This window comes from Asparagus officinalis, chromosome 4 (genome assembly GCF_001876935.1).
Source record: "Asparagus officinalis chromosome 4, Aspof.V1, whole genome shotgun sequence".
In the NCBI taxonomy this organism is placed as follows: domain Eukaryota; kingdom Viridiplantae; phylum Streptophyta; class Magnoliopsida; order Asparagales; family Asparagaceae; genus Asparagus; species Asparagus officinalis.
In genome coordinates this window covers 6021215-6035373 of record NC_033797.1, presented here as the reverse complement: position 1 = coordinate 6035373, position 14159 = coordinate 6021215, and the positions used below count along the sequence as shown (strand labels likewise).

Sequence of the window (14159 nt, the reverse complement as noted above, 5' to 3'; positions counted from 1 at the left end):
CCCCCCCCCAACCACACACACACACAATGTATATATACATCATCCCCATCGGTGCATGGATGCGTGCGAGCGCGGGTGCGTGGTCGGTGGATGCATGCGCGGGCGCGTCTGTGTATGTGTGGCAGCGTGTGTACGTATGTTTCTTATAACATTACAACAGGCACGAGCAGCATACACTAGAGAGCAGATACAAACTTATAACAATGTAATATTTTCTCTTCATCATACTCGATATTCGTGGCTTTATTGCATGTTCAATAAGGATTAACCCTCTTTCTGTAACTCCATTTAAATGTTTCAGAGAAGTATAGAACTCTTAGCACTAAAACTGAGCTAGAAGCTTTTGAGCATGTATTGTTCATATTAGATATGGATATCTAAAGACTTCGATACAGAGACATAGATGATGGGGCACCTTGCAGTGGCTATTCTATTCTAGAGAAATTTTGCTTTTTCTAGAAAACATAAAAACTTCAAGTTGTTGCTATAGTCAAGAAAATTATCAGTATACATCAAGTTAAAATGACCTAATTAAGCACAAATCTATAGGCTATCTTTGTAAGTGAACCATTTCTTACCAGCAGCTTCTGCTTGTTTTGACATTGTTTTAAATGATGATGGATTAGGACAGACAGGATTGTGAACAATTGCAGTAGTAGCAAATTTGAACAAATCAACAATGGGGCTATTGCCACACTCAGCAACTTTTACTTGTCCATCTGATCCAGGAATCATTCCTAACCATGGGACCGTCTGCATGAACTGTGTTGTGTCAACTTCTCTCTGTTGCAAGCATGAATTAGATTAAGTATTTGTCACTGTAAACATCATCATATTGAACAAGAGGCAACAGAATCAAATGATAGTGATGGCAAAAATGTAAAAAATAAAAAGGATGACAAGACATTATTTTTTTTATTAGATAAAGAGTATTTACGATAGTACATGATTTAGTGTACACTGAAGTGCATGTGCTAAGTTTGCAGGATACACATTGTTAGCACGACCGCTCATTAGCGTGAGCTTCAGGGATAAGTGTTTATTTGACATAATGTCAGAGCACCATGTTTAAGAGGTCCCAGGATGAACATTCAACTTTGAGAATTCAAAATAAGTATATTTATAGCCCCATTAATTATGCCTTGACAGGTAAGTCACTTTCCCACTAGATGTTTTTCCATGTGCCCTGAAGTATTGTCTGCAGGAGCACATGTATAAAGTTGTTCTATATACATAGCTTGCAAACCATCAGCTTAACTTTTTTAGTGAACTGGTCTATATGGCAGTAAGTTATTCGCAATGATGCAAAAAACATCTTATTGATACTTAGATTTACACTATACTGATAATGATCTTGATAACTAATCTCCATTTTCTTGTTGCGTAATAGAAAGGGATGTTTTAGATGGTATGAAATTATGATCTCTTATGAGTTTAGTGACATCTATGTTTCTAGTTTTTTGCACTAGTAATAGAAAGGACCTGTTTATGGTGCACAAGGCATTTGTCATGTTTTTTGTAATGTATTTGTAGGGGCATGACATGGTTTCGCTCCTAATGTCTGTTTCCAGGATGATTTTTGTAATATAGTTGCACCGTATTCCTTTGTTACATTCCCAATAACACAAAGCAACCAATGGGAAATATAAAGTACTCACGAGAACAAGGTCAAGGAGGCCCATCCAGTAAATTGCACTCCCTACTTCCTTCAGACCATGAAGTACTTCTGCCTTAAGTTCCGACTTTGTGCCCCAGGTAAGCTGCTCATGAACAATTCTTTGACAACCTACAGATAGAAAATATATAATAGAAACGTTTAATCTTCATGAAACAAAGGATAATAGGATTCCAGAGAAAAATCAGTAACTTTTAAGGATTTTAAGTTAAGCCAGTTCAAACACACATGCATAATGCACAGAGATGATATATTTGTTAACAAACACTTTAGAAAATAACTACCTTATTCTAGAAGAAGATAATATCTGGTGACAATTGCTTTAGAAAGAAACAATTAGCCATCTCAAGACTAGGAGTTTGTTTGGTGACTTTTGTCTAAGTTATGATTGCCTATAAAAGATTGCTTGTGATTATTCTGAAGTTTCTTAAATTACAGGAATGCATACATAGATAAGATTAACTAGTTTTACTATTTCCATGAAGAACTAAGCATAACATCGTCTCTCCATTAAGTTTTGAAAAATGCTTGTATAACTTGACACTGACATACATAGTTATAGATGGATATTAAACTAGTAATAGGTCTTCAAGAGGTGCAAGAGTTTATGCTGTGGAATAAAGTATAATCCAAAGCACAAAAAAAAATGGTAAGCACAGAAAACTCTTGTGCCATAGAATTTGGACTGTAAGGCCCTTTTTACCTGCTATACCACCATCAAATGGAAGAAGCCCAATTGATTTTGGCAGCACTTCTTGCAATCCAGCAATTTTAGGAGCAACTGATGTAATCTGAAAAAAAAAATGAGCATTCATACACAAATATATATGTAAGGCCATACAGTTAAAAAATGCGAAAATTTCACAAACCCCCCTCCCTGAACTTTACAAATAATAGAAAACTCCCCAGAACTATCAAAATTCTACAAAACTATAAGAACTTGCCTTGGTCGCAATATGGTCTAGTAAAGCACGAATAATCCAGGGTAATGATCTGGATCCCACAAGTTTGACAATTGCAGTCATGTGGGGAATTCCAAAGAACTCAGAATATAATCCAGCCAAACTTTGGTAAGCCAAGTTCAACTCCTGCAAGAAATAATTGATATCAAGTCAAACATCTGGTAGATAAAATTCAGATAAACTATCAGATAGTGGCAATGATATGGAATTACGGAGGTCAAAAATAAGGCCATGAAGTAGAATATCTGAATTTGTTAGCATATACAAAATTAATTGAGTAAGAGGGAAAAATGGGTGAAATTTTTGTTAACGAGAGTCATTTTGTTGAAAGCGGAAGACAGTTTATAATAGAAAAAAACCAACTCAATTTTATCATTAGTATAAGAAAAGCATTAACGCAGTATTAATGATTAAATCATGGGTTATGTAGAATAAGGTTGTCTGATGGAATTTCCCTCTATACATGTTAAGTAAAATTGAAGTAGATTTTGTACTCCTACTTTGAGTAATAATCATCTGGAAGAACCTTGTATATGACTTACTATGTTTCCATAAAACCACAAAATCTAAGAATAATAATAACCATATTGATCAGAAATGGCTTGACTCCAAAATGAAAATGCATAAGGTCACAGTCACCCAAATTGACAGAGTATAAAGTACATAATAAAGCGGCTAAATGACACTTAAATACCTTATAGTTTCACACTCTTAGCACTTATATACCCTCAATTGTATTTCGTAGCATTTATATACCCTGAGTTGGTCAAAATTGGCATATTAATACCCTACATTTTGCAAACGTGATAGTTTGTATTCAAAACTTCCCATATAATATTTATATGCTTATCTTATATTTTTTTCTCTATTGAGTTTGTTGAATTCATTATTAAATCTTTTAAAATTCTATTTTTGAAATAGAATTATGATATATTTAAATTAGAATTTGTGTAGGTTTAATAATAATTTAATAAATATTAATGGTTAGAAAGCTCCAAAATTAACATATGAATATTATATGGAAACTTTCGAATGAAAATTTTCACGTTTGCAAAATATAAGGTATTAAAGTGCCAATTCTGACCAACTAAGGGTATATAAATGTTACAAAGTACAACTGATGGTATATAAGTGCTAAAGAAGTGAAACTATAAGGTATTCAAGTGCTATTTACAAAATGAGATTTTAAATTCATGCTCATGAACTGATTCTAAACCCTTAGGACAGTGATCAATATATATTCACATATAGACATATAGCATCAGCGATATCTGTAACCCTAATTCAGTCATTAGTCCAGGTACTCAAACCAAATAAAATAAGCAGTCCTCAAATGTCAACGCTAGAATGCTAAGCTTCAGAAACTGATAAAAGCTTGCCTAAAAATTTTAGGATTTTCAGTAGAAACTAGAAAATATAAAATGAGATGATAGAATAATAGGTATAATTCAATTAATAGCAAAAGTATCAGCAATCTTTTTCAACTCTTGGAGTTAGGACCACTTTGACTGATGACACTATTTAAGTGGAGAAGTCTTCAGGAATACTATACAACCATAAGTAGCCCATGAAGGTGAAGGGAAAATTTTCTGAAGATTGGTCTACAACCAGCTGTACTATATGGCTCGGAATATCAAGCAAGTAAGAAACAACTTGTCCAAAAATATCGAGTAGTTTAAAAGAGAATGTTGAGATGGATAACTGGTAGAGTGAAGATAAGAAGTTATCACATTCATATGAAGAGGTAGCTTCAGTTGACAACAACAGGAAAGAGGGTCATTTGGAACAGTTTGGACAAATGCAACAGATGCCATTCATTCCACCAGTTAGGATAGCAACAAGATTAAGAATAGGCAAAAAGAAACATAGCTTGAGGTAGTCAAAACAGTATATTAATTGAAAAGTATAGTAAAATGGCTCTCGACAGGGTTGAACTGACGAATATGGTCTGAGCAGCTCACCCCAAAATTTTTGGATAAAAGCTATATAATCGATTCCAAAAAAGAGACAAATTATTGCAGTTGATATCATATATAGAAATGGTTCAGAAAGAAAAACAAATTTGCATATAGAATATGAGGAAATACAATAGTTTGAAACAATATGAAGGTTGTCAACGAATTTTACATAATATTGAAGACAATATTTCATTATACAACCTAGTGGATTAGAAGTCTAATCATTGTTTGTATCTGACTTATGAAATTTGGGTGGTGCCTCCTCTGACTGCAAAAACCTATATTTGTTCTAATGTCATGGCTAAAGAGAGATTCTATTATCATAACTTTTCAAAATGAAAGAAAGTGGCAGCATCTACAAGCACAGAGACAAATAAGGAAAAGAGATTGATAGCCATGACAAATCATATCACTAGAGGAACTTGACCAGCATTTTTGGACTGCAGCCAATACTTTTAGCAACATTACCTCTATATCATCCTGCTATATCAGATATAGAAAGGCAGCATAAGTTAGCAGGTCTATACGTCAGTGTTGCACAGTAAATCTGGTCAACCTAGAATGGCTTCATCATTTACTTTGCAATATATATCTGAAGAGGTAAGTTTCAGCACAGTATATGGCAAACATTATGGATATGATGATGAACATGACAAACACCTAAGCCCCAGACTGAGCAAAATGCATGGACTTCCAAGTAGAATAATCAATATTCCACAACAATGACAAATTTGTGCTCACAATATGAACCAAACTATGCAAGATGGTAGTAAAACAGAGAGTATCACAGGCTACTTTTACAAGGAAAGCACTTCAGCAAAACAAGAATATAGGGGGGGAAATAATTTTTGAGTAAGATTTCAAAGACTTTTACCTGAGATCCACAGTAGAAATAAGGCTTAGGAACTGGAGTATCCATTCTTTGAATAGCTTGGCGAGGCCCTTTCAAAGACCGGACGAATCTTTGCGTGGTATTGCAAAGGAGAAAATTTGGTAAGAAGTCATTCTGCATCTCTGCCCAAATCTAGAAGCACAGAATATGATTAATTGAGAAGATCAGGAAGAAACAGAAAACAAAGTACAGTATATTGCATGCACTACTGTTTTCATTTTTAAGGAAACGACCAGACAAAACCCCCACAACCCAACATGTCCATTCCAATTACCAATATACACGACAAAGAGAATACAAGCATAAAACAAGGCGCAGTAATTATAATTTCCGCATGTATCTGTGTGTGTCAATGAACTTCAACTTCTTTTTAGTTTTCAGCATGAAGCACAACTGGGGCTAAAATTTTTAAATGATCTTCATTTAACAAATGAAACATGTTACAGATTTTTTGAAGATTTATGCCAAATTTTTAACTTTCAGGAAACATATGCCACTATGGAAGAATAAAATGACATACACAGAAGCTTCAATGTTATATTCTAAATATAGGTAAATTTCAAATATTAGATGCTACTATGAAGAATCAAAATTCATCAAAGACGATGTGTCAAGATGCCAATTTTTCCATAAGGAAAGAAAGAAGAGCTTGGTGCCTCCTATTCGGGAAGAAGTAATCAGTCGGTGCCCCTAGACCAACATAAAGCATTTATTGGATATGAACAACTACTATATCTCCCTTCTCCCATTTGATTAAGAATAAGATTCCTAACACCAAATAACCAAAAGCTTTAAATCTCAGATTAATAAGCGAAAAGAAACAACATGGCCATGATCATGTCCTCAAGAAGAACTTTCTCACATTTCTTTTATAGCACTAAACTAGGAGTCACAAGCTCCTTGAGGAGCCATTTCAACAGTATGCCAAATGCGGGTGTTAAGAGACCCACAAAATTTAAATAAAATTGGATCTAGAAAGTCACAAGACAGAGCACGGAAATTCCATCAATTAAATTAGGGTTGTATTTGGCAGATTAAATACAGTTTTCAAATCCCTCCAAGAGATGTTGCGCTGATAATTCTGCAGTCTAGAGATATCAATAATCTTAATTTAACAAGGAGCAGTTCCCTTTGTCATACAGTTTATGTGGCCTTCTAGCAAATTATAGGACCATGTGAACAAAATCATCACATCACCACTCTATAAGGTTGAACATCTTATTTATTGCTCGCAACCATAGAGCAAGCAATCAGAATAAATAATTAAGATATGATGGGTTTACAAGTAGACAACTAAGAAGAAACCTGTACAGGCAAAGAGAATATCATGCAGAAATCAAAAAGGAAAACATCTTTCATGCAGTTCCTATTTTGGCTGGCTGTTGGTGACTTGGTTCACAATTGCTGCTAGAGTTGCCAGTTGGCTTTGTCGATAGGATAGAGTGTGACAACTAAGAGCATGTTTGGAAACTCTAGATCATATAATCCAAGTGGATTGCAATCTAGATTATTTGGTAAATTTAGTGGATTATAATCTATTTTTAATAGTAGAATGTTTGAAAAATGGGTGAATTATAATCCATCATTGTTGTCAAAATGCCCAAAAAGGAGAAGCGAGTTATTAACTGAGGCCTTGAATTTCGTGAAATCATAAGGAGTATAACTGTCTTTTACTTGGTCAAACCCCATGGCTTTTAATCCACCAAAAGATAAGCTACGGTAGCCTAGCTTATTTATTGGTGGATATAAGCCAAAGTAAGTCATTTGCCAAACATCTCAAAGGGGCTTGTAAGCCACTCTGACCGTTTGATAAAACAGGCTCTAAAACTCATCAGGAATAAGGCTGTCCCATTCTCATGCATTTCTGTGTGGTCTAGAGCGGATGTTTGAACAACTAAGCCATCTAATGCTATTGAGAAGACCTGGATTTTGGAGCTAGGTTCCAACCCAATTTTATGTTCTCGGAGATAAGGAGGGAGAAGGATGACGACAAAGATCAGTTGTGAAGAAAAAGGGAAACAACCGTCAGTGCTATCAATGAAATGTTTTATGTTGTGAGTAGCTCAAAAGAAAAAGCTACAAGAACGCACAAGTTCCCTCCCAATCTAGATTCGGCAATCCAGATTCACCCAGCTGTGCTAGACTCTACCAATATCAAGCATTTTCTGCAGAAATAACCCATACAAACTCTCAAAAGACAGAATGAAGCAGAGAAATAAAATCACAAATTGGTTCATTTGTGATCCAAAGTAAAGTGACCAAAAATGGGCTGGCTGACCACTGAACAGAAATGAATATCATATGATGTTGAAAGAGTTAATGAGAAATTAATATAGAAAATAGAAGACAATAATAATTACACTAAGGACTCTACTGAAGGGATAAAATGATAGTTTAGAAATTGGGTAAGTGGGGACTCACTTGCCAACCATAGAGAGGGCTTATTTGCTCAGAATTTAGAAGCAACAGCTACAAAAATACAATGAGGAAGTTCTATACAGAAGCTACATCCATCACAAGTAAACGATGGTTCATACAGTTGACTTCACTAACACAACTAACAACTGCCTCCTAATATTGAAATCACTACCAGTTAACGCCACTTTGACCATCATGAGCACAGAAGTGTACCTCCCATTTAATTTGAACAAGCCATTGGAGTTTTTGTGGATATCAACAGCCATTACATCATTATATAGATTTGGTTTAGAAAAAATGTTGATGTTACGAGCCTATTCAACAGCCAAAAATTTTTCCTTGTGTATATCCCCTGTAATGTCAACAGCCATTGGGGTATTTGTGGATATCAACAGTCAAATGTTGGTATTAAAGAGCCTCTTTAACAATCTCAGCATTTTTCAGCAGGGTATTCATTGGATATGGTTTATGAAAAATATAAGTTACAAAATTTCACCCAAAAAAATTATTCTGGTAAAAACCGAAGGCAATAAATCCGCATGATGTAGGCATTAGATGCCATTGATGACACTTATTTTCCGATACAATCTCAAAATGAATTTTGCTCTGAACAGTAACCTGCTGTTTTATTTGGCTACACCATTAAGTCATGTGGGCAGAAGTCAAGTCATCCAGAGAGGGTAGCATAAGTATTTAAAGTATAGGATTTTAAAGTATAGGAATAGAGGATATAAATTTCAGCTCTGACATATATACTATCATTAGTTAATGTACATGATTGAGCAGCTATGTTGACAAAGAAGCAAAAAAACTTTCAGGTGATAGGAATAGAAGAAAATGTAACAAAAATAATTCCGAGTATGATAAAGCAGGATGTGCCCCATTCTTCAAGAAAAACTCAGTAGAGAGAAAAATAGAGCCAAACCTGAGAAGCAAGTCTACTGGAAAATGAAACAAGAGAAAGATTCTCCTGCATCTCATTCAATATAAGAGAAAATGAGTCTATTTCAAGATGTTTAGAAAGAAACTGATGAGTGAGCTTCAACATATCCAAGAGCAACTGCAGTTCCTATACATGTCAAATGGTACATATAATCAGAACGCATTGAAGACAATTGAAAACAAATAACTAAACAACACTTACCACAATGGCACATAAATCTTGGTTTTCAAAGCGATCAAACAGAAAATCAATATTTTCCCTGAACAGTTTGTTCATCCTTTGAGTAATTAATGTCCTCAAGTCAATGGTCCTTCCTAAAAGCTGAAAATTGGAAAGACACTTCAGCAATATACCCAATAAACCAATGCCTAAGAAGCAAGAAAAGGTACACTATAAGTAAATCATAACCAAGATAGACAAGTGGTGAGGCCCATCTTGTTATTCACATCAGATGGGTGGGTCTCACCTATCTCTTAGTAACCCATTTAACAAAAATAAATTGCCAACTCTATACATGCACATGTATGTGTACATATATGCATGTACATGTATGTGTACATATATGCACATGTATGTGTACATATATGCATGTATGTACATGAAGGTGTGAGCGTGCACCACCTTATTTAGCAAAATGAGCCATCAAGTATATGTTCTTCAAATAATTCATTCATACCTTTACTCTTCTCAGCTTGAAAATCTCATTGAATCTTAAAGGCCTAACTGAATATTTGTCAGCATCATCACAGGCAGCGAGGAATGATTCATCAAGTAGGTCACTGAAAAGAAGTTTTGAAGCACTCAAGATGATATGATAGACTAGCTAAAAATTTATATTGCAAGGAAATTTAGTATACCTAGCTGCACATCTTTTATAATATGAAAAGATAATCTCACTGAGCTTGAAAACAAGCTGATCAAAACACAGATCAACCTGCAAAAACAATGAAATTATGCACAATCAAGGTGAAGACAAGCTACAGGAATATTAACCACAAAGAGAATAGTAACAGGTAAATTTTAAGTTATCCTAACAGAAAAATTTACTGCATGGGTATAGAATGATATTATTCATTCCTTTTAACAACGTGACTGACAATTACTACAAATCAATCAAGGCCCTATCTAAAGTCCACCTTTCTCAAACAAAGAACTCTAGAAATGAAGTACTTTCCTTTCTACCTCCCTTCCACCAATGTTCATGAATATAGGATAAGTCATTCCACCTAACCACACATTTCAAACCCCATCAGAACCCACTAGGAAGAACACCAAGCTCAGAAAAATCCTCGAGCTCAAATAGCTGGCAGTGATTAAACCCAATAAAGCAAAAGTTAAACCCTACAAATTAAATATTAAAAACACGAAATTTAAAGAACTTACTCTACTATACACCAGATCTGACAGAAATGTCAACCTTATCCGTAGATTCACAGAGAAATACTCGTCATTTTGTCTACTCAAAATGATTAATTACACAAGTTTAGCAATGAAAATGCTAATCTCCACATGGAAAAAGGAAAATGATTGTATAACATACAGTTACAAGTTTTTTTTAAATTTTTTCTGTCTATTCAAAATGAACCATCAATTCACTTTAACAGGTCTGCTTTACATACCTCGGCTTCAATTTCATCATATAGAAAACGCTGTTTCAGAACAGTCAATGCATGTTGAGCAGAGTCATTATAGATATCAAAAGGCATCAGAATACTTTCAATAAGTCCAGCATCTTGAGACTCAATCACATGATCCACCAGCATCCAAGGAAGAGAACATTCAATTGGAAACTACATGCAAAATTTATAAGGTTAGCAACGTGAAAGATTGCTGCAGAGGATGGACACTAGAGGTATGTATTACATGCGAATGCAAAGAGCAAATCATTGAACCAAGATTATTAACATGTAAGAGGGGTTGCAATAAGATATTATTTAAAAAAGATTGTTGTGGATCACAGATATCATTCCTGAGCAAATAACACCAAAATAATATAAGTGCAACAAATCAAATATGAAGAAGACCCGTATGATGCATCAAATGATAAATGAATTCTGATAGTATTTCTCAACTATTATTATGCATTGGTGACATATAAGAAGCAAATACCGGTTTAAAACCAATGGATCAAGCATCAGCAATCACATGAGTATTGAGTTAATTATTATTGATGTTATCCAAGAATATTTCTATAAATGTGGTCAGGTACATAACAAAGTTTTGTCAACATTCTTTCTGTGAAGTGCGAAATAAAACTTTTAACAACACCCACCTGATACCAGCCTTCTATTGATTCCCTTACTACCCAATTACTGACAAAGGTACCATACGAAAAAAGTGGGGATCACCATAAAGCCTCGAAAGCTCTGACAATCTGATTCAGGTACGACTAAGACAAGGAGGCAAAGTCACATTCAATCTTTTAGGGCGTTTGAGAATCTTGGTTATCTATAATGCACATGCACTATGTCAGTGGACATGATCCTAGGTCATTCTTTATTCATTTTGAGACCTGATTAAGTGGAGACCCTGACCGACAATGATGATTTAATTAGCCATGTTACGCTGGAAACAATGTTACAGTGGGATCACAAGCATATAATTAAAATTCATCTCTATCAACAATGATGAAGATTTCACTCTTCTAATCTACCATACCACTTTCAGAAAACATCAATGCAAATATAAAATCAGTTAGTTAATTAGGGTACATTTAGGATAAAGGCTTTTTTAGTCGAGTAATCAGTTTTTCAGAAGATGAAGCCTTTGAGATAAATGTAATTGCCTAAAACAAGGCTGGCAACCTTCCACTTCATCTAAAACTTTATTGTGGAAGGGATATTGGATGTTGCTTCCCAGCTAGAGAACCCAAACATGGAGACCAATGAAACAAGTGCTTTATTTTCCCAAGTGGCTGCTTTGCATAAGTAGTTCGGGACAAACTATGAGGTCGACAGCAATTACCAAGAAATTTCATACTGTGTTCTCATTTAGAAATGTCAACATCATAGCCACACTCATCTTTGATAGAGACAAGACACTGTTTTGATGATGGTGAATCAGTTGATCATAGCTAAATATCCTTTACTCAAATATCAGCCAATATGCTAAAGACTAAAAAATATAGAAGAATGAACTTAACCTATGGTAAAACAGAACATAATTCTACAGTATCATAAATAACAAAATAGAAGATTGCATTCAATGGTGTTTACCTGGATGACACGAGAAGATTCTAAATAAAATTCTCTAAACCAAAGAAATCCAAGATCCGTTAATGTGCCAATTGTTGCTGCAGTCACCATAAACACAATTACTGAAGTCTAGTATGCTGAATAGCTTTCTACAAATTGAAATGAAAAAGAAAGAGTAGATTTCGATCATACTTGGAAAAAAAATAGTACATAAGCTCAGTAGCTGCAGAACTAATTAAGTGAAACAAAGAAAGAGTAGAGAAAACAAAAGATATCAGTTTAAACATGTGGTTCAGCATGCCAATTGTAAAGTCTGGTACCTTGTACATCTAAATGTAGCATTGCACATCTTCATTGACAGGGGCGGAGTCAGAAATTCTATGCAGGTTAGGCACTCTACCAAGTCCACTAATGATTATAGAAAAATAACAAAATTTAAGAGAAATAATAACAACCTCGCATAAAGATAATAACCATAGGGTATATCTACAGTACTTTCATTTGAGATATAAACAGTTAACATATAAAGGATCTTTTTCTAAAAAAGTATTTTTGAAATGAAGATATGTCAATATTTAGTGACTTAGACAACGAGCAAAAAAGGAAGAGCTGTTTGCTAAAGTCAAGGATTTTTTATTTTATTTTATATGTTGGTATATTTTTTAAGCCATTCCTACCATGATAATTAATGTCAACTACGGAAATTAAAATGAGTAAATGCAAAGTGAAATATAACAGAAATAAAGGATATTAACATTGCAGGTATATAAGAATTACACAGACTTTAAATAATCTATAACTGAAACTGAGAAAGTATTATATTTTATGAGTGAGGTAGTAACTTTATGATTCATAAAAGAGAAGAAAACAGACTACTGCAGAAAAGAAGGGCCCACATCTTCACAAAGAAATAATTAGATTGGAGTTAGGAGAAGGCATGTAGTCTCCAAAATTAAGGTAGGGCACATTTCCTGCCTCACGCATACTTGGCTCCACCTCTTAACTTAATTCCAAATGCAAGAGCAAACTATGATTACAATTACGGTTAACTGAATTTAGTAACAACCAGCTGGTGTGGAAATTAAAAAATAAATAAATAAAAGGTTGAAAGATATATAATAACATTTAAAAGGAGCACAAAGTTTTATATCACATTCTACATCCCAAGTATGAAGGCTATGGTATAAAAGTTACCTGTATAATCCAGTATATGAAGGAAAAAGCTGAGCTTGTAAAAGAATGTCTCTAGTTGTTTGAGGTCTTCGATCGGGATTCCTGACCCACTGTTTCCAAAGAGTCCTCCAGGTTTCCTTAAATTACCACCAGAAACGAGCTCACAGATCAGGAATTGCAGGCAATGTACCTAAATGTAGAAGTTTCACGTATTAACTAGACTTGCAAAAAATGAAATTACATTGCAAATATGATCAGCAGAAAAATATAGTTACTAACTAAAATACTCACATAATAGTAATCAATCACTAAGTTATATGATGGTTTACATTAATCAATTTCAACAAAGCAGAGTTGATACCTCCAAATAATTTCATTTAAATAAATTTTTTTATTTTTCTTGTAGTAAATCTACTACGTCATAAAAAATAGTGCCCTATCTAAAGAAAAGAGATAAAAAAATGTGAATTTTCTTATTCTGTAATCACAGCACAGTATCATTATATGATATAACAAATGAAAAATAGTAATGACTGATGCTATAGACAATAGTACAAAAGATTATAAACCGGAGGGAGTCTGTGTTAGAAGTTGAAAATATATGAAAGAAGACTAATGTTGTACAGGAACTAAATAGCAAAAAAGATGCCAACTTTGCATGATGAGATAGAATGGTTCCAACATACTCTTATGTGACTTCAGGATGCGTCAGGATGCCTGGCCTCAATATATGAGCCTGAGGAGTAAAAGACTAAGATCTTGGATAAACTGAAAATCAACATGGTAAAGGAACCCTAGGAGTTGGGAAAGGTCTCAGGACCAGATCTGGACATGCAGATATTTATTTCTTCTTATACTTGTTTCCTTTGCCATCCGCATGAGGGGAGAGTTGGCATATTTGGTCCAAAAAAATATGTTGGCCCACTGCCTTACATCTTACTTTT

At 34.3% G+C, this 14159-nt stretch overlaps 1 protein-coding gene across 1 annotated transcript in view; it reads right to left on the bottom strand.

Moving 5' to 3' along the window:
- The window catches only part of LOC109836461 (protein PIR), a 47374-nt gene continuing 33743 nt past the window's right edge, over positions 529-14159 (bottom strand). Inside the window, exons 16-27 of the mRNA XM_020404356.1 lie at positions 13237-13405; positions 12064-12140; positions 10468-10638; positions 9706-9782; positions 9525-9627; positions 9050-9169; positions 8831-8974; positions 5470-5619; positions 2620-2763; positions 2379-2466; positions 1659-1786; positions 529-783 (exon numbers count right to left, since the gene is read on the bottom strand). Coding sequence (XP_020259945.1) covers positions 544-783; positions 1659-1786; positions 2379-2466; positions 2620-2763; positions 5470-5619; positions 8831-8974; positions 9050-9169; positions 9525-9627; positions 9706-9782; positions 10468-10638; positions 12064-12140; positions 13237-13405 — 1611 coding nt within the window. The 3' untranslated portion in view covers positions 529-543. The remainder of the gene's footprint in view (positions 784-1658; positions 1787-2378; positions 2467-2619; positions 2764-5469; positions 5620-8830; positions 8975-9049; positions 9170-9524; positions 9628-9705; positions 9783-10467; positions 10639-12063; positions 12141-13236; positions 13406-14159) is intronic.